Source organism: Triticum dicoccoides, chromosome 2A (genome assembly GCF_002162155.2).
Source record: "Triticum dicoccoides isolate Atlit2015 ecotype Zavitan chromosome 2A, WEW_v2.0, whole genome shotgun sequence".
In the NCBI taxonomy this organism is placed as follows: domain Eukaryota; kingdom Viridiplantae; phylum Streptophyta; class Magnoliopsida; order Poales; family Poaceae; genus Triticum; species Triticum dicoccoides.
Genome location: NC_041382.1, coordinates 83,031,221 through 83,055,733, shown reverse-complemented (window position 1 = coordinate 83,055,733; position 24,513 = coordinate 83,031,221). Strand labels below are relative to the sequence as shown.

General features: G+C 44.7%; 1 protein-coding gene and 1 pseudogene across 1 annotated transcript; both read right to left on the bottom strand.

Moving 5' to 3' along the window:
- Window positions 1–360: 360 nt before the first annotated feature.
- Window positions 361–839, bottom strand: LOC119359035 (annotated as a pseudogene).
- Window positions 840–1,423: 584 nt separating this feature from the next.
- On the bottom strand, window positions 1,424–24,064 carry LOC119359034 (L-type lectin-domain containing receptor kinase SIT2-like). Its single transcript, XM_037625388.1, has 3 exons — window positions 23,748–24,064; window positions 2,986–3,262; window positions 1,424–2,761 (listed from the first exon to the last, which is right to left on the bottom strand). Exons 1-3 carry the CDS (start codon window positions 24,062–24,064, stop codon window positions 1,424–1,426), a joined length of 1,932 nt encoding a protein of 643 aa, XP_037481285.1.
- Between the last annotated feature and the right edge of the window lie 449 nt (window positions 24,065–24,513).

The following is a 24,513-nucleotide window of genomic DNA, read 5'->3' as shown; positions in this document are numbered from 1 at the left end:
GGACTAGCAGCAGAGCTAGGGCCTCACTCTCGAGTCTCGACGATTACTACTACTTCCTAACTAGAACAGAGTAAACGTACCTAGGTGGACCATTTAATTTGGGAGAACCGCACATGGGTGCACATCAACTTGCTAGAGATTGTCACTTGAAAGTTGAGGTAATATCACTAATGACCACTAAACTGATGTACAAGATAGAAATATCACTATGAGAACGTGGTTTCGTTCATTAGTAAAAGAGCTCCCCCAGCATACATGGTTCACAAGATATTCAAAGGAAAGCTCACATCACGAGTGGATTACAAGCACTTATAGAAACAATGAGACAAGGAACAAAAAAGAGGCGTCAATTGCAAGCCTTCACCTCCCCTCCTGCAGAATTGTCACCGAAGACTGACCACACACTGCTATTCGACGAATTGGACGGTATTATGTACGAATGGAACCCTTCTTCTGCATCATTGCTAACGTGTTGTAACTCACGTAGGTTGGAGACAGGTCAGGAACTGATTGGCCACGGTCCAGGTATTGCACTATCTTCCGCATGCTACGCCTTCCACTGGATGATGGTAGGAGCATAATAAACCTAATTTGAGCATGAGAGTGACTTCCTCTATGTTGAAATTCCCCATGAGCCGTGGATCTACTGCGTCAAGAATTGAGCCGTTGTGGTGACCTTCAAGCACCCAGTCGACCAACACTATTTGTGTGACATCCTTACTGATGCTAATTGGCCTACGACCACATGCGACCTCTAGGAGACACACGCCAAATGCGAACACATCAGTTAAGGGTGTTGCCTTCCAGGTGCGGATAAGTTTGGGTGCAAGGTATCCCATGGTGCCCACCACATGTGTTGTTTTAGCAACCGTGCCATGGTCATATAACCTTGCTAGACCAAAATCACCTAGCCGCCCATTCAAAACTAGCTCTCCAAAACTAGCTCACTCTCACACCTTGTTGGGGACTAGAAGCATAGCTAGGGCCTCACTCTCGAGTCTCGACGATTACTACTACTTCCTAACTAGCAGAGAATAAGCATGCCTAGGTGGACCACTTAATTTGGGAGAACCGCGCACGGGTGCAGATCGACTTGGTGGAGACTATCACTGGAAAGTTGAGGTTATATCACTAATGACCACTGAAACTGATGTACAAGATAGAAATATCACTATGAAAACTTAGTTTCGTACATTAGTAAAAGAGCTCGCCCAACATACCTGGTTCACAAGATATTCAAAGGAAAGCTCACATCAAAAGTGGATTACAAGAACTTACAGGAACAATGAGACAAGAAACAAAAAAAAGAGGTGTCAATTACAAGCCTTGACCTCCCCTCATGCGGAATTGTCACCGAAGACTGACCACACATAGTGCTACTCGACGAATTGGACGGTATTATGTACGAATCGAACCCTTCATTCTACATCATTGCTAAAGTGTTGTAACTCATGTAGGTTGGAGACAGGTCGGGAACTGATTGGCCATGGTCCAAGTATTGCACGATCTTCCGCATGCTAGGCCTTGCACTGGATGATGGGTAGGAGCATAATAAACCTAATTTGAGCACGAGAGTGACTTCCTCTATGTTGAAATTCCCCATGAGCCGTGGATCTACCGCGTCGAGAATTGAGCCCTTGCGGTGACGTTCAAGCACCCAGTTGACCAACACTATTTGTGTGACATCCTTACTGATGCTAATTGGCCTGCGCCCACATGCGACCTCTAGGAGAAAAACGCCAAATGAGAACACATCGGTTAAGGGTGTTGCCTTCCCAGTGCGTATAACTTCGGGTGCAAGGTATCCCATGGTGCCCACCACATGTGTTGTTTTAGCAACCGTGACATGGTCATATAACCTTGCTAGACCAAAATCACCTAGCCACCCATTCAACTGATTGTCCAAGAGCACGTTGCTAGCCTTTATATCTCTATGGATGACGGTTTGATCCCATTCCTCATGAAGATACAACAAACCTGATGCAACACCTTTGATGATTCGATACCTCTCAGACCATTGTAGAGTTGGCTTGTTTCCATTGTACAAGTATTTGTCAAGACTACCATTTTCCATGTAGTCATAAACCAAGAGAAGTTCACCCTTTCGATGGCAATAGCCTAGTAACTGTGCAAGATTCCGGTGGCGGAGACGACCAATGCTCACCACCTCAGCAATGAACTCTCTTAGTCCTTGTTTCGAATCATGTGACACTCTCTTCACCGCAACCTCCAGATTGGAGGCAGAAAGCACTCCTTTGTACACTCTTCCAAATCCTCCTACACCAAGTAAATTCCTACTTGAAAACCCCTCAGTGGCATAAAATATATCCTTGTATGCAAAACGATGTGGGCTAAACTCGTCCTCCCAATCTTCTTGCACCTTCGTGAATTGGCGCCGACGCCACAAGAAGAAGAAGAAGATCATGGCTAGCACTGCAATGACAAGCAAAGCCGCGACCAGTGGCAACACGACATCCAACATCTTGGAGCGAGACTGGGGACCCATGCATGGCAGGGTGGGTAGCTTGGAGATGTCTAGCAGCGGGGTAGCCCCGTCCATGCTGAAGCTCCATCCAAGGACATAGTGGCGCATGCCTAGGCCATAACCTCTGGACGCCGAAAAACCAATGTACATCGTGTCCGCCATGACAGTGGAGAGATCAATGACTTCAGAGAGTAAAGGATTCCTGGGCTTTGGTACTTGGACGGGTGCTAATGTCACGTTGAGTCGGCTAGACTGGGCATCGTAGTCTACCCACACCTGCACATGGTTTTGAATTTCATTTTTAGAAATATTTCAGCCATAGCCGAAATCGCTGGTTTCAATTTTCATTTTGGACAAAGGACCAAAATTTTCACTTGAATTTGATTGAGATCCAACCAAGTATTTAGAAAAGGTCAACAAAATAATTTGAATTTATGTCTACTACCATAATCATTGAATAATTGAACTAATGAAATCATAGTAAAAGTGAAAACCATGACCTGCATCGGTCGGCGGCTATTGAGCCTCAGCTCTTGAAAGGCCCCGTTCTCGTTGTTGTAGTACCCAGACGGGCTGGCCTGCCGTGAGATGAGGCTGTTGACGTCGATGCCGAGGTGATTGCTGTCGATGTCGTGGAGCTCGACGTTCATGATGGTGTCGAGCTCGACCGCCAAGATGGGGTCGCTCGCCGTGCCGTTTATTGTGTTGAGGAGGCCCAGGTACTGCTCGCCGCTCGATGCTGAGTGGTTCAAGGTTGGAGCGACCACGAACGCAATGCTGGAATTTAGTCTATATTGGGGGCAGCCCAATAACTATTTCAGAAATTCCTAATAAATCCTAGAGGCCCACTTGGCCCATTTGTGCAAAGCAAGGGATATTACTAAAGTTTAGTCCCACATTGCTAGTTTAGTGGTAGTTGGACCTCCTTATATGGGAGGTTCTTTCCCTACTTGTATGAGCATGAGAACAAGAGGGACATCCACGCGCGCTCCTCCTTCGCCGCCCGCCTCGCCACGCCTCGTCACGACGTCCCGCGGGTTGCGTGAATGAGCCGAGCCGATGTCTAAATTTTTGCCACGCACTACGGGTATACGAAAGGTCACTCGGGAGCTGGAAAGTTTTTGCTGTAGTGGACATTGAATACGAACACTGCACCCTTCGGCTGCTGTCTGTTCGTTTCATCTCCCGCGTTCCCTTCAGCTCCCAGCGTAGCCTCTCGCCTCCTTCTCTTGCGCCTATAAAAGGGAGGTCGCTCCTCTCAGAGAGACGCACCAGAACTTCTCCTTCCTCTCGCCACCGGTTCCAATCTCTGAGATGCTGCTGTCTTCCTCATCCCGGCTTGTGGCATGCACCGCAGGTCGGGACAGTAGGCCTCCGAAACCACACCTCTTTGAGTCCTGTATGGGAGAAGGGTGATAATGTTTTTGGGAAGCACTCTGCGCGACTACTGACTGACTCCTTTGTCACGGACGCCCCGGACTCCGACGACTACTTCCCCGACGATGACTTCTTACCCGACGTCGCCAACCTCCTCGACGACATGGCTAGCGAGGACACCGGCCCCAAGTCCAGTGTTACTGCTGCTGCTATCCCGTATGTGTTCTTCTTTCTGTTAGATATCCTGCCACAGTTTCTCGTACTAGTACTTGCCCTAAATATGTTAGGTTCTACTTCATACATGCAACTAGTTATACTGTCTACTATAGATATGGTAGGCTACGGTTCATATATGCAGAAGCTACTTACCTTCTCTCTATCAGAACGCATGACTTGTTTTATCTCTACTATATTAGTCATGCTTTATCTAGTATTTCTGTTAATAAAATCATTTGGTAAATTGCTCATATTTCCAACAATCCAAAAACCTTATTATAGGCAATTTTGTAAGTGCATCTAGTGCCCCTTAGTGATTTTGGTGTATTGATGACTTATAGGTTAAGGGACTAATGCGTGTGTGAGTGTACACAGGTCTATAAGTCTATGAGGAGTTTGATATTTACAGGAAAAGTCGACCCCTAAAAATGAATATCTTCGACTGGAGATTTTGGTATTTTTTAAGACTTTCATGAAGACTTTGAAAGTGAAGAAATTGGTGTGTCCGTGAAGACTTGATATTCATGCGAGAAATATGAAGCTTGAAGACTTTCGTGTTCATAGTTTTGTTTTTCTCTTTCTTGAGTCATAGGAAACACCGTACTGTTAAAGGGGGTCGAGGAAATACGAAGGAAAAATTTCCATGTGATGCTCAACTCAAAATCCTACACCTACCAATCCCTTCGAGTGAAGCCATTGGAAATCTCATACAGTTCAGTCAATTTTTTCAGTGACAGAGATGAAGTTCTTCTGGTCTCTAAGGAATTTGTCCTGACTGAGGAGTTAGGAATTCACCAGTGCGGATTGCCTACACAGTGAGGAACATGATAGCCCTGAGGATTTTACTACTCAAAATTCCGACCGTTGCTGTGCTATGCGCCAGCTGTCCCAAAATATCTATCCACCTAACGGTCATATCATTGAAGGGCATTTATGTCTTATCATGTCGGGCTGCTCCCTAGGCTATAAATAGCCGCCCCCTACAACCACTAGCTGGTTGGCTGCTCCGAGAGAAACTGACACTTGTCATTTGAGAGCAACCCATCCTCCGAGGACTTTGAGCGAAAATCATCAAGTGAGGAAAAACCAAAAAAAACCCAAAACCCAAACACCTACAAACCCCAAGTGATTGAGCATCACTGAAGAGATTGATCCTGAGTGGATCCGACGCTTGTTATCTTTGAAGACTGTGCTTCTTCCAGACGGTTAGGCATCATGGTCTAGAGCATCCAAGAGGAATTGTGGATCGCCGAGTGACCAAGTTTGTGAAGGTTTGGAAGTCGCCTGAAGACTTGCCACGAGTGATTGGACGAGGTCTGTGTGACCTTAGTTGAAGGAGAATAAGCTGAGGACTGGGTGTCTTGGACTAAGTGTCCTTGACTGGGTGTCCGGGACTGTGTGTCCTCGAGTTTAAATACTCAGCCGCTCCAACCAGACGTACAACTGAGACAACAGTTGGAACTGGTCTACCAAATCATTGTCTTCACCGAGCTTACTGGTTCTATTTGCTCAACTCTTTCATTTCCTCATAACCGTGTGTTGTATGTTTGTTCATATCTGTGTTTAAAGACTTTGACTGAAGACTTTCTCAATTTTCTTAGTTCAATTTCTTCAGTCTGTTTGTCTTCATCCTGTGATTACGCTTCCTGTACTCTATGCCTGTCTTCATTTCATCATGATGACTATGCTTGTATTCTGTTGTTTACTTTTGAGTACTTATTGCTAGTAGTTCTTCGCTAAGGAATTTCCTCACCAGCAAATTCCTCAGTGAAGAATTTCATAAAAATCGCCTATTCACCCCCCTCTAGTAGATATAACGCACTTTCAATTGGTATCAGAGAAAGGTACTCCCTTGTTCTGTGTGATTTTGGTTTAACCGCCTGGAGTTTTAGTTATGTCAACTGCAGGTATGACGAAGGTGACATGCCCCATCTTTGACGGTCACGAGTATCCCAGGTGGAAGGCCATGATGAAGAAACGCCTCATGGCGATGAACAGCGAGTTGTGGACTGTCACTGAGATTGGCCTGACTGATCTGTGTAAGATGGCGGATGTTGATGACATTCGCAAGTATACTCTTCTCAACCTCACGACGAAGGATGTCATCTGCTCCAGTCTGTCACAAAATCAGTTCAGGAATATCATGTATCTTGATCATGCGAAGCTCATCTGGGACCGTCTCTCTGAGGTCTATGAAGGTCATCGAACTTGTCATCATCCTTGGTTTGAGGACTTCAAGGAATCTCTCAAAACGATGACATTCGAACCAGAATCATCATCTTCTACATCATGCCTTATGGTAAAAGATGCTGAGGTAACCGAATGCTACCTATCCGAGTCCAGTGATGATGAATCTGGTGATGAATTTGGACCTAGCTATGTCGAACTTGCTTCCCTTGCTACTAAACAACAAAGAGCTTTGGAAAAAGCTCACTGTATGCTAAACAAGAGCGATGATATGTTGGGTGAGGAAATGGATCAGTCAAAAGCTTTGGCTGAAAGTCTTCAGAGACTTCATACTAAGTATGACACCCTTCAAGATCAACATAACACTCTCTTATCGGATCATGAGAAGCTTTCTTATGAATTTCTTCAAAGAAAGCAAGACCTTGAGAAGCTAAGAGTGAGTTATGAAGATCTTCAAAAGGAGCGTGATTCATTACTTACTCAACAAATCAGCGCTTCTCAGGAAGAATTTGTTCCACCATGCTTGAAGTGCATTGAACGTGAATCTGCTAATTCTTCACCTGAATGTTCAAATGCTGCTAATGGTTCAAATTCTTCACATGCCTCTGCTATCACTAATTCCTCATCTGAGGACATTGCTAGTATCACTGACGATGCAGGGCTGAAGGAATTGTAAACGACAGGCATGTACAAAAGCCTCAAAGGGCATCAGGCTCTTTGTGATGTGCTTAAAAAGAAGATCCTCAACAGGAACCCTAGGAAAGAGGGTCTCGCCTTTGAGAGGAAACTCAATGTTGATGGTACATATTGGAAGCCTGAGCAGTACCCCAAAACTACATGGGTTGCTGCAAAGGGACCTCCAATTGATCCATCTAACTTATCTGGATTTGCATGTGAATCTTCTCATTCTGATGATGAGTCAATTTACTCCAACTATAAGCTATTCAAAAACCAGAATGGTGAAGTATTTGCTAGATATATTGGCACTAACTGCAGGAACGGCTCCCCTATGAAGAAAATCTGGGTTCCCAAAAGATGCCTTGAAAATCTTCAGGTGAATGTCATCATGACGCCACCTGTGAAGAATAGGAACCCCAGATCAAATTCCTCATACGGACCAAATTCCTCATATGGATCAAAGTCCTCATATAAACATAATCATGCTAACCCGTCTGTTTCGCAGGGAAGATCTAAGGATTATGGATATGTGCATTATTCTTCAAATCATTATGTCCATAAGTCCTCAAAGAATTTCTCTGCTTACTCATATGCTTACTCTAACCCATCTTATGTGAAACGAAATGGATTGGCTTCTATGCCATCCTTATCGTATGGAGCTCGCAGAATGATGAACTCTTTGCCATCCCTTCAGATGTGGGTGGTGAAGAAAAAGAACTAATCTCTTCTGCAGGGTCAGGTCTCTAGATGCACGTAATCGTCTGAAGAATTTGCTGGAGACCTGAGCATGCCTGAAAGGACGCAGGCTAACCATGAAGAAATGAACTTTCATTTCTCACGTCCTCATATTGCGTTATTAGTTCTTTTACTTGATGAAATGGATCTAATGAATTGATGTCATATTCTTCACTGATGAAGTATATGAGTTTGTAAGATGCATTAATTCATCTGCAGGATGATCAACCCAAAGCCACTGAGTGGGTCCTCGATAGTGGATGTACAAACCACATGACTGGTGACAAGAATCTATTGATGGATGCTCCATTATCTCCGTCGCATCTGAAGCATATTATCTTTGCTGACAAAGGCAAAAGTCAGGTATTGGGTCTAGGTAAGGTTGCGATTACAAAGGATCGACACATGGACAAAGTCATGCTTGTTGAGTCCTTAGGATACAACCTTATGTCTGTCTCAATGCTTTGTGATCTTGATATGGTTGTTGTCTTTGGCAAGTACCGTTGTGTTGTGGTTATGGAAGCTATCAATTCCAAAGTCTTCGAAGGCTTTAGGAGAAGAGACCTGTATATTGTTGATTTCTCTACAGGACCACAACCAGCCATGTGCTTACTTGCAAAAGCTTCATAAGGCTGGCTCTGGCATCGACAACTTGGTCATGCAGGCATGAGGAATTTGCACACGCTTGCGAAGAAGAAGCATGTCATTGGCATCGAGAATGTCAAATTCCTCAAGGATCACCTACGCGGAGCCTGTGAAGCTGGGAAGATGACCAAGGCCAAGCATCCAGTGAAGACTATCATGACCACCACTCGCCCATTTGAATTGCTTCACATGGATCTCTTTGGTCCTAATCATTATTCTGCTATCTCAAATGAAGCATCTCAATATGGCTTCGTTATTGTTGATGATTATTCTCGTTACACATGGGTACACCTTTTTACTTACAAACATGAAGTGCAGGAAGTCTTCAAACAATTTTCCTCGGGGGCTTCAACCAACTTTGGTGTGAAGATCAAGCACATCAGAAGTGACAATGGCACTGAGTTCAAGAATTCTGGTCTCGATGACTATCTTGATGAACTTGGTATCACTCATGAGTTATCTGCTCCTTACACTCCTCAGCAGAACGGCGTCGTTGAGCGCAAGAATAGGACTGTTGCTGAGATGGCTCGCGCTATGCTTGATGAATACAAAACGCCTCGTCATTTCTGGACTAAGACAATTGATACTGCATGCCACATCATCAACAGAGTATATCTTCACAAATTCTTCAAAAAGACTGCCTATGAACTCCTCACTGATAAGAAACCCAATGTAAGTTATTTCAAAGTCTTCGGTGCTAAATGTTGGATTAGAGATCCTCATCACAACTCAAAATTTGCACCGAAAGCACATGAAGGTTTTATGCTTGGTTACGGAAAGGACTCGCACACCTACAGAGTCTTCAACAACGTTCTTCACAAAGTTGTTGAAACTGTAGATGTGCGGTTCGATGAAACTAATGGCTCGCAAAGAGAGCACCTACCTACTGTGATAGATGAACCAGCACCTGAGGAAACTATCAAGTTCAAGGCTACTGAGGATGTCATTCCTACTGAAGAATCTGCTGAAGAATTCATTCCAGAACATGAAGAACGTCGAGCTAATGCACCTGAAGAAAATGCTGAAGAAAATGGTGCTGAAGAAAGCGCTGATCAAATTCTTCAATGACAACCAGCTCATCCTCGCATTGCAAAAGAAGTGCAAGTTGAAAAGATCATCAATGACATCAAAGCGCCAGGTCCTCTCACACGCTCAAAAGCTTCACATTTGTCTAACTTTTGTGGGCAGTATGCTTTTGTCTCTATTACAGAGCCCACTAAGGTAGATGAAGCATTTCTGGAGCCTGAGTAGATTCAGGCCATGCAAGAGGAATTACATCAGTTCGAGCTTAACAATGTCTGGGAACTGGTCAAACGTACAGATCCTCGCAAGCACAATATCATCGGCACAAAGTGGATCTACCGCAACAAGCAAGATGAAAATGGCCTTGTGGTGAGGAATAAGGCACGGCTTGTAGCTCAAGGCTACACACAGGTTGAAGGAATTGATTTCGATGAAACTTTTGCACTTGTTGCTAGACTTGAGGCTATTCGCATATTACTTGCTTATGCTAGCCATCATGATATCACTCTATATCAAATGGATGTGAAAAGTGCATTCCTCAATGGTAAGCTTGAGGAAGAAGTATATGTTGCTCAACCCCCAGGTTTTGAAGATCCAAAGAATCTTGACAAAGTCTTCAGACTCAACAAGGCCCTCTATGGCCTCAAGCAGGCCCCACGGGCTTGGTATGATACCTTGAAGGAACTCTTCATGAAGAAAGGCTTCAAACCCGGTTCACTCGACCCTACTCTTTTCACTAAATCTTATGATGGTGAATTGTTTGTGTGCCAAGTATATGTTGATGATATTATCTTTGGTTGTACTGACCAACGTTATAGTGATGAATTTGCCTATATGATAAGTGAAGAATATCAAATGTCTAGGATGGGAGAGTTGAAATTCTTCTTAGGTCTCCAAATTCGTCAACAACACAATGGCATATTCATATCTCAGGAGAAATACCTCAGGGATGTACTGAGGAAATTCGTCATGCAAGATTGCAAAGGCGTCAAAATTCCTATGCCCACAAATGGCCATTTGTGCACTGATGAAAATGGTATTTACTTCGATCATAAGGTATACCGCTCCATGATAGGTTCCTTATTATACTTATGTGGATCTAGGCCAGATATAATGCTTAGTGTTTGCATGTGTGCCTGATTTCAAGCTGCACCGAAGGAATCACACCATAAGGCTGTGAAGCATATTCTTCGATATCTAGCTCACACACCAACACTTGGATTATGGTACCCCAAGGGCTCGGCTTTTGATCTTGTTGGATATTCTGACTCTGACTATGCTGGTGATCGTGTGGATCGCAAGTCAACATCTGGTACATGTCATTTCCTCGGACAATCTTTGGTCTGTTGGTCCTCGAAGAAACAGAACTGCGTATCTCTATCTACTGCTGAAGCTGAGTACATTGCCGCTGGTTCTTGCTGTGCCCAATTGCTATGGATGAAGCAAACTCTCAAGGACTACGGCGTCAACATGAAGAATGTGCCTCTCTTCTATGACAATGAGAGTGCCATCAAGATTTCTCACAACCCAGTTCAGCACTCGAAGACAAAGCACATTCAGATTCATCATCATTTTCTTCGTGATCATGTGTTGAAGGGCGACATTTCTATTGAGCATGTGAAGACTGAAGAACAGCTAGCCGATATCTTCAAAAAGCCCTTGGATGAGAAGAGATTTAGCAAGTTGCGGTGTGAGCTAAATATCTTAGGGTCTTCGAATGTTCTTTGAAAAGGACACTCATCCTAACACTTATGCAAAATTGATGACTTTGATGTGCAACACATGAAGAAACATTTTTCTTCAATCAATGAAGAATAACACTCTTAGTGTTAAGAAATTAACAAAGAATTTGATTCTCAGAACCCTATGATAATTGTACGCGGTGTCTGAAATCATCATTCTTATACGGTGGGTCACGCCACCACCAAAAGTTGAAATTCCTCAAACTATTCATATTCTTCAACTTTGCATAGTCTTCACTGGTTCCGTCGTTTTTCTTCATTGGCTATATATATGATTTTATGTCCTCTACACCATTCACTTATTGCTGTTTCTTCAAGTTGGTTTTCTGCTAAGTGAATGTGATCGGACCCTTCCCCTCTATGCTATACTCAATCCAATCTGTTCACAAATTCTTCATGTGCATTCTATTTGAAACTCGTTCAAAATCTTCATTATGTCCTTGTCAGCTAAAGAAATTGCGAACGGAACTTTAAAACCTATCTTATCGAAATTTTCGGTTCTGCTGCTCAAACCGTTCCGCATCCCTCGATACACTTACCCACTCACCCACGATCTAACACGATCTCCACCTCTCACTACATGGGTGACACATGTCATGTGAATGAGAAGAGTCAGGGGCACGTTCGTCCAATTTCTTCGGGCGAGCAGTTTTTCACCGTGGATATAAATACCCCTCCTTCCCTTCCTCACTTCTTTTACTCCGCTCGACCTCTCTCTCCAGCTCGAGCTTCTCAAACCCTAGCGCCGCCGCTACTTCATCGCCGCCGGTGAGGAAGAGCTTCACTGCCTCGACCTCGTCGCTGACGTACTCGCGCCGACCGTGGACATCTTCACTCTGCCGCCGCCGTAGCCGTCTTCCTCCGCCAAGTTAGGGCGTGGAAGATCTGCACAGACGAACTTCACATCTCCTCACTCCAGTTCATCGTGTTCTTCGTCCAGGGTAAATAAAAGTTACTTTTACTTCCCTCGTTGATTCGAAAGATTATCTACAAAATCTTCAAAAGTGTTTTTCTTCATATCTTCACACACTGAACACCTCATAAAGTCATCTGTTCTTGATTCGTTTCTCTAAGCATCATTTTTCTTCAAGATTCCTCAATTGTGTGGATCTTCGATCTATACAACTCTGGAACCTAAGACAAAGAACGCTTAGTGAAAATCTTCAAGACTCATCTGGTCAAATTCCTCAAACTTGTTCATTTTGAAAAACCTTCTGAGAACGCATATGACCTCTCCAAATTCCTCGCAACTATACTCTGTTCACAGGTACACATGTCAGCTGCTGAATCACTAGGTTCTCATCAACTTAACTCATTTGTAGCGTTCCTCGAAGAAAAGTTGCATACTTCTTCAGAGAATTCGATTGTTCAAATTCCTCAACTAAAGAAAATGGCTGATGATAAAAGGCCATAGAAGGGAGGAAAGAGGCATGCGGTAAATACAGTGTTTGAAATCCCTAATGACATATATGCTGGGTACTGCACACCTACTGAGGAAATCAAGAATGAGCGCAAAGTGCGCATTCAGAAGATAGAGAGGAGATGGCCAAGAGAATGGAGGGAGTACAGATATGTCACTCCTAAGTATATGAAGAAATTCGCACTCAATCCTCCATACCCAAGAGCTCCATTGGCACCTGGCCAAATAGCAGATCCCACCAGCCTCAAGCGCGGTGAGGACTATCCTGATGAATGGGCCAAGCGCCAAGCCAAGCTGGCTAAGCAAGCCAGAGAAGTAGTGAGGAAATTTAATGAAGACTCTGCTGCTGCTGCTGCTGCCTCTGCTGAGGTCCTTGCTGTCAAGCCAAAGAAGGCTATGTCAAAGAAGCCTGCGCGCAAGCCAAGTGCTTCCTCAGCAATGCCCTCACGGCCAGAATCATCAAAGCCCTCACGGCTAATTCCTCATGTTGCTCCTATTCCTCCAAAGTCCTCAGCTCCTCCGCCAAAGCCTTCAGCTGTTCCGACCAAATCCTCAGCACCTGTGCATCTCGCTTCATGCCAAAGGACTGCCGGCATCTCCATTGCCTCAGGTGTCTCAGCTAGTTCCTCAGCTGCACCAAGTTCCTCAGCTGGCCCCTCACTGCTGAAGACAAAGGCCACTGCTGGACGAGGTCCACGCCCAAGTCCTCAAAAGAAGCAAGTCGCTTTCCAAGTGCCGTCTGATGAAGACGAAGCTGATGATGATGAACTTGCAGAAATCATCAGAGACAGGCAAGTCAGGGCCGCTAGAGCCAAAGGATCAGAGGTGCCACTGCTTTTGGATCCCAAGCTGATCCTCGACTACATTGATGATTGGCACAAGGACCCCAACACTCCCTTGCCTGACTTCAAGCTGACTCCTGGCCAGAGTCACATGCTGACCCACTTCATTCAAGAAGAAAAGTGGAAATTTGAGAAGGCCAGGCAGATCAAGAAAGCGCAGTACAAGAAAGAGCGCTATCTGAAGAAAAACGTTGTTTCTATGACAACTGAAGAACTTGTCACTACTCAGACTGAGATTAAGAAACTCAGTGATGACTTTGAAGCATATCGCGCTGATGGGCTTGGAGCCAAGGTTCGTTTTGTGAAACTTGCGGATAACTTCACTTCCAATGTTGCAGCCCCAACGCAACAGGAAATTCCTTAGGATGAAGCATCTGCTCAGCCTACTGAAGAAAATGACAGCATCGCTGATGACAATCAGGCTGCTGAAGATAATGTGAGTTCCAAGGCTGATGACTGCATTCCAGCCGCTGAAGAAATTACCAGGGCACCCACTAGTGGTGTGCCTGAAGAAACTGAAGAACTCAGGGCAACTGCATCAGTTGTGCCTAAAGAAAATCAACTAGATTCCTCAGCTGCTCCTGCACCAACTTCAACTCCAATCCTTCCATCTGCATTGGATGTGAAGAAGACCAAGGCTGTAGAGCGTGCTGCAGTGAAGAAAAGAAAAGCATCAGCTGCTTCAGCTCCGAAGAAAATGAAGCCTATGACAAGTTCTTTTGCACATCCGATTGATGTTGTTCCCATCTCAACCAGGGCATCAAAGGACCTTGTTCCTTTTGATGAAGAATATGTGATCCCCAGCGGATCTGATGAAGAAACTCATTCTGCTGCTTCGTATGAACCATTGGATGAAGAAATTGAAGTGGATGCGATCCCTTCAACACCTATCATCTCCTTGCATGTGCCTCAGTTCACAGCTGAAGAGGCTGGCGTTGAAGAAATGGAAGATGATGATGTGGACATTGGCTGCTCCACACCCGTAATCAGTGATGAATTCTGGGAAAGTCAGCATCCAAACTCTCCAATGTTCACCCCTCTACATCAAAATCCTCAGTCCCCCACACAAACTGTTCACATGGGTTCTAAAGAAACTCATCCCACTGCATCTGTCCATGAGGAAATTCCAGCCACTAGCGCTGAAGAAACTGCTGCTGTTGAACAACCAACTACGCAGACTGTCACTGAGGAGGAACCAGAAATTCCTCAGCCTGAAGAACCTGCGATTGAGATTCCTGAGGTCGTGATGCAACTCACTGAAACTCCTCTGCCGAAGCCAAAGGATCCATTCTCACGCAAGCAAAAGTTCAAGGCGGATGATTTCTTCGGCGAGCATGTATTCTTCGAAGATTACAACCCATATGACTCTGCTCGCATTAGGAAGAGGCGTTTCTGGACTTCTAGTCAAGCCAATTTCTATTCCTCAGTGTTGTTCAACAAGGAGAAGATTTTCTACCATGAGCATATTCCTCACGTGGATATGGAATCTCTGCCGTGCTTCGCACCAGTCCTCAGTGTTCTTCACAACGCTGGGCTGCTCAACTTTTACTCTGACATCTGTGATTGGAATGAAGAACTGATTCTTCAATTCTATGCAACACTGCACATCACCGGAGATGCTGAAGATGTGAATTCATGGGTGCTGGACTGGATGTCTGAAAACACTCACTACACTGCACCAGCCTTTGAATTGCTTCGTGCTCTACCACTCAGTCCTCCCCTTGAAGAAGCTTGCTGCATCTACAGTGAACCTGAGCTCACACATCATTACATGCAGGTGCTGATGAAACCTTTGAAGCCAGGTCAAGCACCAAGAACCAAATTCCTCGTGAATGAATTGTTGTACGTGCTCAGAACTGTCTATCGTATTCTTACGAGGACAATTAGTCCTATCAAAGGCCACGACTCATCTGATGAGGAAATTGTTGGCATCATGAAGAATCTGGTATTTAACATCGTTCATGGCATTCCTGTCAATTATCACGATTTCTTCATGAGGACTATGGCCAATGTTGCACTGTCTCCGTTTGAGCTGAAGCCTTATGCACCTTGGATCATGAGATTCCTCAGGACAAGGTCTTCACTCAACTACAAAGCTGATTTTTAGAACCATCTCAGCTACCTGCCCCCAATTGAAGTCCTCAAGCAGACATATTCCTCAGTTGATGGAAAGGGCAAGGCACCAGCTGTAATTGATGAAGGCATTCATCCATTGGATGGTCAGTTTCGCAAAGCTGCATCTTATTCCACCAATGATGACTCTGCCACACATGACTCTGCCAATGCACCTAAGTCCACTCCTCAAGCCACTGCTCCGCGCGTGATGACTGATTGTGAACTTCTGCTTAGTCTTCACCAGAAGGTGGATCGAAATCACAAATGGTTTAAGCGTCAGTTTGGCTCACTTCTTCACAACATGACTGCCACACACAATGCAGTGAAGAAAAACCACTACTACCTCCATCAAGTCTTCGATCGCACCTGGGCAATCCTGTCACATCTGTATGGTGAAGAAGATCTGAAGAACATGGGTCTTAATGAAGATTTTGACTGGTCTGCACCTCCACCGAAGAAATTCAAGAAGGTCAAGGTTCCTTCTCTGGTGGCCAGCTCATATTCTTCATCACGCGACACTGATGAACACGAAGATTTGGACGACACTGCGGCAGGGCCTACATCAACCAACGACCCCAACAACGCTGGCGCTCCTTCATCAACATGATTATCTTCAGGGGCGTTAGTCCTCATTTTCGATCCTTTTGGTCATTCGATGACAAAGGGGGAGAAATATGAGTTAGTCTTCAAGCGGGTCTACTATATGGGCGTTTTTTATCTGCTAAGTTACAACTCTCGTTCTTCTGAAACTTTATTGGATCGAGTTGTAATCTTAAACCCGATGGTGCTCTGATACTTTTGATGCACTATGCTCTGATACTCTTGATGCACTATTCTGCATGCTTATTCCTTGTTAAATATTATTGCACGCATGCTGAATTTCACCAGGCACCATATTTCATCATGCATTTCAAATTCTTCATATTATATGTTAAATGCATGTATGAATTACAAGATATAGGGGGAGATCTCCATGATTCAACTCTTCAAGTGTGCATTGATTCAAAAGCAAATTCCTCACTATGCACATCTTCAGGGGGAGTTCTTCTATATCTTGCAATCAAATTCCTCAATATCAGTATTTACACTTCATATGTTTATCCCCGTTGAAAACTTAACCTATGTCATCAATCACCAAAAAGGGGGAGATTGTAAGTGCATCTAGTGCCCCTTAGTGATTTTGGTGTATTGAAGACTTATAGGTTAAGGGACTAATGCGTGTGTGAGTGTACACATGTCTATAAGTCTATGAGGAGTTTGGTATTTACAGGAAAAGTCGACCCCTAAAAATGAATATCTTCGACTGAAGATTTTGGTATTTCTGAAGACTTTCATGAAGACTTTGAAAGTGAAGAAATTGGTGTGTCCGTGAAGACTTGATATTCATGCGAGAAATATGAAGCTTGAAGACTTTCGTGTTCATAGTTTTGTTTTTCTCTTTCTTGAGTCATAGGAAACACCGTACTGTTAAAGGGGGTCGACGAAATACTAAGGAAAAATTTCCGTGTGATGCTCAACTCAAAATCCTACACCTACCAATCCCTTCGAGTGAAGCCATTGGAAATCTCATATAGTTCAGTCAATTTCTTCAGTGACAGAGACGAAGTTCTTCTGGTCTCTGAGGAATTTGTCCTGACTGAGGAGTTAGGAATTCTCCAGTGCGGATTGCCTACACAGTGAGGAACATGATAGCCCTGAGGATTTTACTACTCAAAATTCCGACCGTTGCTGTGCTATGCTCCAGCTGTCCCAAAATATCTATCCACCTAACAGTCATAACATTGAAGGGCATTTATGTCTTATCATGTCGGGCTGCCCCCTAGGCTATAAATAGCCGCCCCCTACAACCACTAGCTGGTTGGCTGCTCCGAGAGAAACTGACACTTGTCATTTGAGAGCAACCCATCCTCCGAGGACTTTGAGCGAAAATCATCAAGTGAGGAAAAACCAAAAAAAAAACCCAAACACCTACAAACCCTAAGTGATTGAGCATCACTGAAGAGATTGATCCTGAGTGCATCTGACGCTTGTTATCTTTGAAGACTGTGCTTCTTCCAGATGGTTAGGCATCATGGTCTATAGCATCCAAGAGGAATTGTGGATCGCCGAGTGACCAAGTTTGTGAAGGTTTGGAAGTCGCCTGAAGACTTACCATGAGTGATTGGACGAGGTCTGTGTGACCTTAGTTCAAGGAGAATACGGTGAGGACTGGGTGTCTTGGACTAAGTGTCCTTGACTGGGTGTCCGGGACTGTGTGTCCTCGAGTTTAAATACTCATCCGCTCCAACCAGACGTACAACTGAGATAGCTGTTGGAACTGGTCTACCAAATCATTGTCTTCACCGAGCTTACTGGTTCTATTTCCTCAACTCTTTCATTTCCTCATAACTGTGCTGTATGTTTGTTCATATCTGTGTTTGAAGACTTTGACTGAAGACTTTCTCAATTTCCTCAGTTCAATTTCTTCAGTCTGTTTGTCTTCATCCTGTGTTATCCTATGATTACGCTTCCTGTACTCTGTGCCTGTCTTCATTTCATCATGATGACTATGCTTGTATTCTGTTGTGTTTACTTTTGAGTACTTATTCCGCTGCTAGTAGTTCTTCGCTAAGAAATTTCCTCACCAGCAAATTCCTCAGTGAAGAATTTCATAAAAATCGCCTATTCACCCCCCCTCTAGTCGATATAACGCACTTTCAAATTTACACTAAGTGGTTTTGCTGCTTCCATGAGACCTCCTATGTTTGAGGGTATCCACTATAAGAGGTGGCGCGTGAGAGCTGTCTTATGGTTTCAGACCATGAGTTGCTATGACGCCACTCTTGGCAAACCTGAAGGAGAGCTTGATGCTCAACAGGCACAAGCTTTTCAGAAAATGGATACTCTGTTTAAGGCTGCTCTCTTGAGTGTTCTTGGTGAGAACATAGTTGATGCTTATGCGTCAATTGATAATGGAAAAGATATGTGGGATGCACTCGAGGCCAAGTTTGGGGTCTCGGATGCTGGTTCTATGACTACATGATGACTGAAGAGTGCTCCGTGGTTGAGCAAGCTCATGAGTTACAGTCATTTGCGAGAGAACTTGATCACTTCAGTTGTATATTACCAGAAAAGTTTGTTGCCAGAGGTATCATCACTAAGCTTCCTCCTTCGTGGAGGAACTTTGCTACCTTACTGAAACATAAGAGACAAGAGTTTTCCGTCCCGGATCTCATTGGCACTCTTGATGTGGAAGAAAAGGCGAGAGCAAAGGACACGCGTGCTCGAGGTATTGAGGGAGGATCTAGTGCCAATCTGGTACAGAAGAAGAACTTCCAGCCCCACAAGTTCAAGAACAAGGGCAAGTTTGATGGTAAAGCAAAGTTTGATGGGAAGAACAAGGTTGTGCAACACACGAACTTCAAGAAGAAGAATGACAAGAAGAAAGGTGTCTGTCATGTGTGTGGGGATCCTGATCATTGGGCTCCTAGTTTCCATAATCGCTATGACAAGCATCACCCTGCGAAAGGCGGCAAGACCGCTAATGTTGAGATTGGAGACACTGACATGAAGGATGATGGGTATGGTATATTTCCCACTATTCGTTCAGTATGTCATTCTCCTGATTGGTTGATTGACACGAGTGCTAATGTGCATGTATGCGGTGATATTTCCATGTTTTCGTCTTATCAGACCGTAGGGACTTTAACCGTGCTGATGGGAAATGGTTCAAGTGCTTCTGTTCGTGGTGTTGGCACGGTCAATCTGAAGTTTACTTCGGGAAATATCGTGCGGCTGAAGAATGTGCATTATGTCCCCTCCGTCAATAAAAATCTTGTTAGCGGATCTCTTCTATGTAGAGATGGCTACAAGCTTGTCTTTGGGTCGAATAAATTTGTAATATCCAAGTATGGAACCTTTGTTGGTAAAGGCTATGAGTCAGGAGGTCTGTTTCGTTTATCCTTATCAGACGTTTGCAATAAAGTTGTTAATCATATTTGCAACAATAGTGAATCCAATGTGTGGCATTCACGTCTCTGTCATGTTAATTTTGGTTGCATGTCGCGACTAGCGAAGTTGAACTTAATTCCTAGTTTCACCATCGTCAAGGGATCTAAGTGTCAAGTTTGTGTGCAAGCTAAGCAACCTCATAAGTCTCACACGACTGCGGAAACGAGAAATCTTGCACCACTAGAGCTCATACATTCAGATCTATTGGAAATGAATGGTGTTTTGACAAAAGGTGGAATGAAATATTTCATGACGTTAATTGACGACTCCACTAGATATTGCCGTGTGTATCTTCTAAAATCTAAGGATGAGGCTTTGAACTTTTTCAAGATCTATAAAGCTGAAGTGGAAAACCAACTTGATCAAAAATTCAAGAGGCTTAGGTCCGACCGTGGTGGAGAGTATTTTTCCAATGAATTTGATGCTTTTTGTGCGGAACATGGTATAATCCATGAGAGGACGCCTCCCTATTCACCTCAGTCAAATGGGGTGGCCGAAAGAAAGAACCGTACTCTAACAGATTTGGTTAACGCCATGTTAGACACTTCGGGTCTCTCCAAGGCATGGTGGGGGGAGGCGATATTGACTGCATGTCATGTCCTAAACCGAGTTCCCACAAAGAACAAAGAGATAACTCCATTCGAGGAATGGAAGGAGAAAAGGTTAAAACTCTCTTATCTACGAACATGGGGTTGTTTGGCGAAAGTCAATGTTCCAATTCCAAAGAAGCGGAAGCTTGGACCAAAGACTGTGGATTGTGTTTTCCTGGGATATGCATTTCATAGCATTGGCTATAGATTCTTGGTTGTAAAATCTGAGGTACCTGACATACATGTCGGTACGATCATGGAGTCGAATAATGCGACTTTCTTTGAAGATATCTGTCCCATGAAGGATATGGCTACCTCATCTAATCAGGAGATGCCTAGTTCATCGAATCAGGAGCCAGTTACAATTACCGAACCTGCCATTTCGATGGAACACTTTGAAAGTCCTGTGGAGGAGAACAATGAAGTTCCTACTAGGAGCAAGAGACAGAAGACTGCAAAGTCCTTTGGTGATGATTTCCTTGTGTATCTCATAGATGACACTCCCAGTTCTATTTCAGAGGCTTATGCATCTGAAGATGCTGACTACTAGAAGGAAGCGGTTTGTAACGAGATGGATTCCATCTTAGCGAATGAAACTTGGGAGATAACTGATCGTCCTTATGGGTGCAAACCTATAGGATGCAAATGGGTATTCAAGAAGAAGCTTAGGCCTGATGGTACTATTGAAAAGTACAAGGCTCGGCTCGTGGCTAAGGGTTATACCCAAAAGGAAGGTGAAGACTTCTTTGATACTTACTCACCTGTGGCTCGACTGACCACTATTCGAGTTCTACTTTCACTAGCTGCCTCACATGGTCTTCTCATTCATCAAATGGATGTTAAGACTGCTTTCCTAAATGGAGAGTTGGACGAGGAAAGTTATATGGAACAACCAGATGGGTTCGTACTAGATGTTCAGGAAGGAAAAGCGTGCAAATTGCTGAAGTCTTTGTATGGACTCAAGCAAGCACCCAAACAGTGGCATGAGAAGTTTGAAAGAACTTTAATAGCTGCAGGCTTCGTTGTAAACGAAGCTGACAAATGTGTGTACTATCGCCATGGTGGGGGCGAGGGAGTTATCCTTTGCTTGTATGTTGATGACATACTGATTTTCGGAACAAATCTGAATGTTATTAAGGAGGTCAAAAATTTCCTATCTTGTTGTTTTGAGATGAAGGATTTAGGAGTGGTTGATGTCATTCTGAACATCAAGTTGTTGAGAGACGATGATGGTGGGATTACATTGCTTCAATCTCACTATGTGGAAAAGATCTTGAGTCGCTTTGGCTACAGTGACTGCAAGCCCTCTCCAACACCATATGATGCTAGTGTGTTGCTTCGAAAAAATCGAAGAATTGCTAGAGACCAATTGAAGTATTCTCAGATTATTGGCTCGCTTATGTACTTAGCCAGTGCTACAAGATCTGACATCTCTTTTGCTGTTAGCAAACTGAGTCGGTTTGTCTCAAAACCAGGAGACGTGCATTGGAAAGCTCTAGAGAGAGTTTTGCGTTATTTGAAAGGCACTGCAAATTATGGAATTCACTACACTGGGCACCCAAAGGTGCTTGAAGGGTATAGTGACTCAAACTGGATCTCAGATGCTGATGAGATAAAGGCCACGAGCGGTTATGTATTCACTCATGGAGGTGGCGCTGTTTCTTGGAAGTCTTGCAAGCAGACCATCTTAACGAGGTCAACAATGGAAGCAGAACTCACAACACTAGATACAGTTACGGTCGAAGCAGATTGGCTTCGCCGGCTCTTGAATGACTTGCCGGTTGTTGAGAAACATGTACCGGGTATTCTTATGAACTGCGACAATCAAACTGTGATCACGAAAGTGAGCGGCTCAAAGGATAACATGAAGTCATCAAGACACATTCAGAGAAGGTTAAAGTCTGTCAAAAAAATGAGAAACTCCAGAGTTATTGCATTGGATTATATCCAAACATCTAAAAATCTGACAGATCCTTTTACTAAGGGTCTATCACGTAATGTGATAGATAATGCATCGAGGGAGATGGGTATGAGACCCACAATATGAGTTGTTCACAGTGGTAACCTATTCTTTGTGATCGGAGATCCCGTGAATTAGATGTGGAAGACAAGCTGTTGGTCAACTGGGAGGAGAGTACCCTTACTGTTAAAATACCACTCCATAAAGATGCAATACTCTCCTAATCTACATGGCAGGTTGATGTATATCTTAATGTGTTCTAAGTGACTCTTTGAAGCAGAGATGTTGTCATGCAGAACATCTTTTGAAAAACGCACCTATATGAGTCTGATTGTTAAACGTCGCAATCTATGAGAGTAGGGTTCTCTCTAGAAAACTCATGAAAGGTCTCGGAGTATGACGCATAAGCTCCGCCCGCGGGGAAGACCCACGGTAGCCACGTGTCGGTCAAGGCTTTATGTGAAGCTAGATTCACAGAAAACTTGTAGTTCAAGGCCCAGTCCACTGTTCAAGTTGCTTACTAGTGTAGCATAGAGTTCTAGGTGGAAGTTCAATTTAACAGTCTCCACTGCAGTACCAGTATATAAAACAGTGTTTTGGAACCAAAGGTAAATTTCTGTGTGCCTCTGGGATCTGGTGAGGGATTGCTGGAATTTAGTCTATATTAGGGGCAACCCAATAACTATTTCAGAAATTCCTAATAAATCCTAGAGGCCTACTTAGCTCATTTGTGCAAAGCAAGGGATACTACTAAAGTTTAGTCCCACATTGCTAGTTTTGTGGGAGTTGGACCTCCTTATAAGGGAGGTTTTTTCCCCACTTGTATGAGCATGAGAACAAGAGGGACATCCACGCGCGATCCCCCTCCGCCGTCCGCCTCGCCACGCCTCGTCACGACGCGCCGCGCCGCGCCGCGGGTTGCGGGAATGAGCCGAGCCGATGTCTAAATTTTTGCCACGCACTACGGGTATACGAAAGGTCATACTGGAGCTGGAAAGTTTTTGCTGTAGTGGATATTGAATACGAACGTTGCACCCTTCGGCTGCTGTCTGTTCGTTTCGTCTCCCGCGTTCCCTTCAGGTCCTGGCGCAGCCTCTCGCCTCCTTCTCTTGCGCCTATAAAAGGGAGGTCGCTCCTCTTAGAGAGACGCACCAGAACTTCTCCTTCCTCTCGCCACCGGTTCCAATCCCTGAGCTGCTGCTGTCTTCCTCATCCCAGCTTGCGGCGTGCACCGCAGGTCGGGACAGTGGGCCTCTGAAACCGCACCTCTTTGAGTCCTGTACGGGAGAAGGGTGATAAGGTTTTTGGGGAGCGCTCTGCGCGACTACTGACTGACTCCTTCGTCACGGACGCCCCAGACTCCGACGACTACTTCCCCGACGACGACTTCTTCCCCGACGTGGACAACCTCCTCGACGACATGGCTGGCAAGGACACCGACCGCAAGTCCAGTGTTACTGCTGCTGCTGTCCCGTATGTGTTCTTCTTTCTGTTAGATATCCTGCCGCAGTTTCTCGTACTAATACTTGCTCTAAATATGTTAGGTTCTACTTCATATATGCAACTAGTTCTACTGTCTGCTACAGATATGATAGGCTACGGTTCATATATGCAGAAGCTACTTACCTTCTGTCTGTGAGAATGCATGACTTGTTTTATCTCTATTATATTAGTCATGCTTTATCTAGTATTTCTGTTAATAAAATTATTTGGTAAATTGCTCATATTTCCAACACGCAAGCCCATAGCTGGTCAGCCCATCGTAGTTGGAAGTAATGGCGAACACGAAGGACGTGGAGAAGGACCGCGCCATGGCGGTGCTGCTCGTGGAAGTTTGGAGGAAGCGGAGTGGAGCAGGGTGGAAGGCATGGCCCTTTCCCAGGGTCTCCGTGTTGGTGAGCAGCAGGAGGCCGTTGGGCGTGACACCGGCGAGGCCATCCAGCGTAAGGTTCGCCGTCGCGAAGCCTTGGTAGGCGAACTGGCCGTCTTCCGCCGCCAAGGCCATCTCTGCGTGGATGCTCAGCAGCAGGAGCAGACCAAGGGCTAGCATAGACTGCATGGTTCCTTTGCCACGGTTGCAGTGTTTGCCTTGAAGAAGCACACGCGCAGCCCATAAAAACTCGCCATTGTTACGATTTTTCTTCTGGCGGCGTGGAGACGCCGGGCAGAAAACTACACGGGCGTGTGTGTCAAGTAGCAACCGGAGCCTTGCAGTGAGTAGTACTGCTTCCTTGAGTAGTATCTTCCGCACCGTGTCGTGCGGGCGGAGCAAGAAAATGATCTCCCTTTCATCTTTCCACGGAATCCATGGACTTCTTGGGCAGTTCTGACAGTGTCTCGTACCTAGTTCATCCAGGTCCAGCCATTTTACAGCGAGGACTACTAGTAGTATCTCACGAATTCTTGGGCTCCCATCGAAACTTCCATGGAAAATGATTTTCTAGTGGGTAGACGTCACCCATGAACCTCTTCTGCTTCTGTGCGGGATGTCTCTGCAAAATTTTGGGG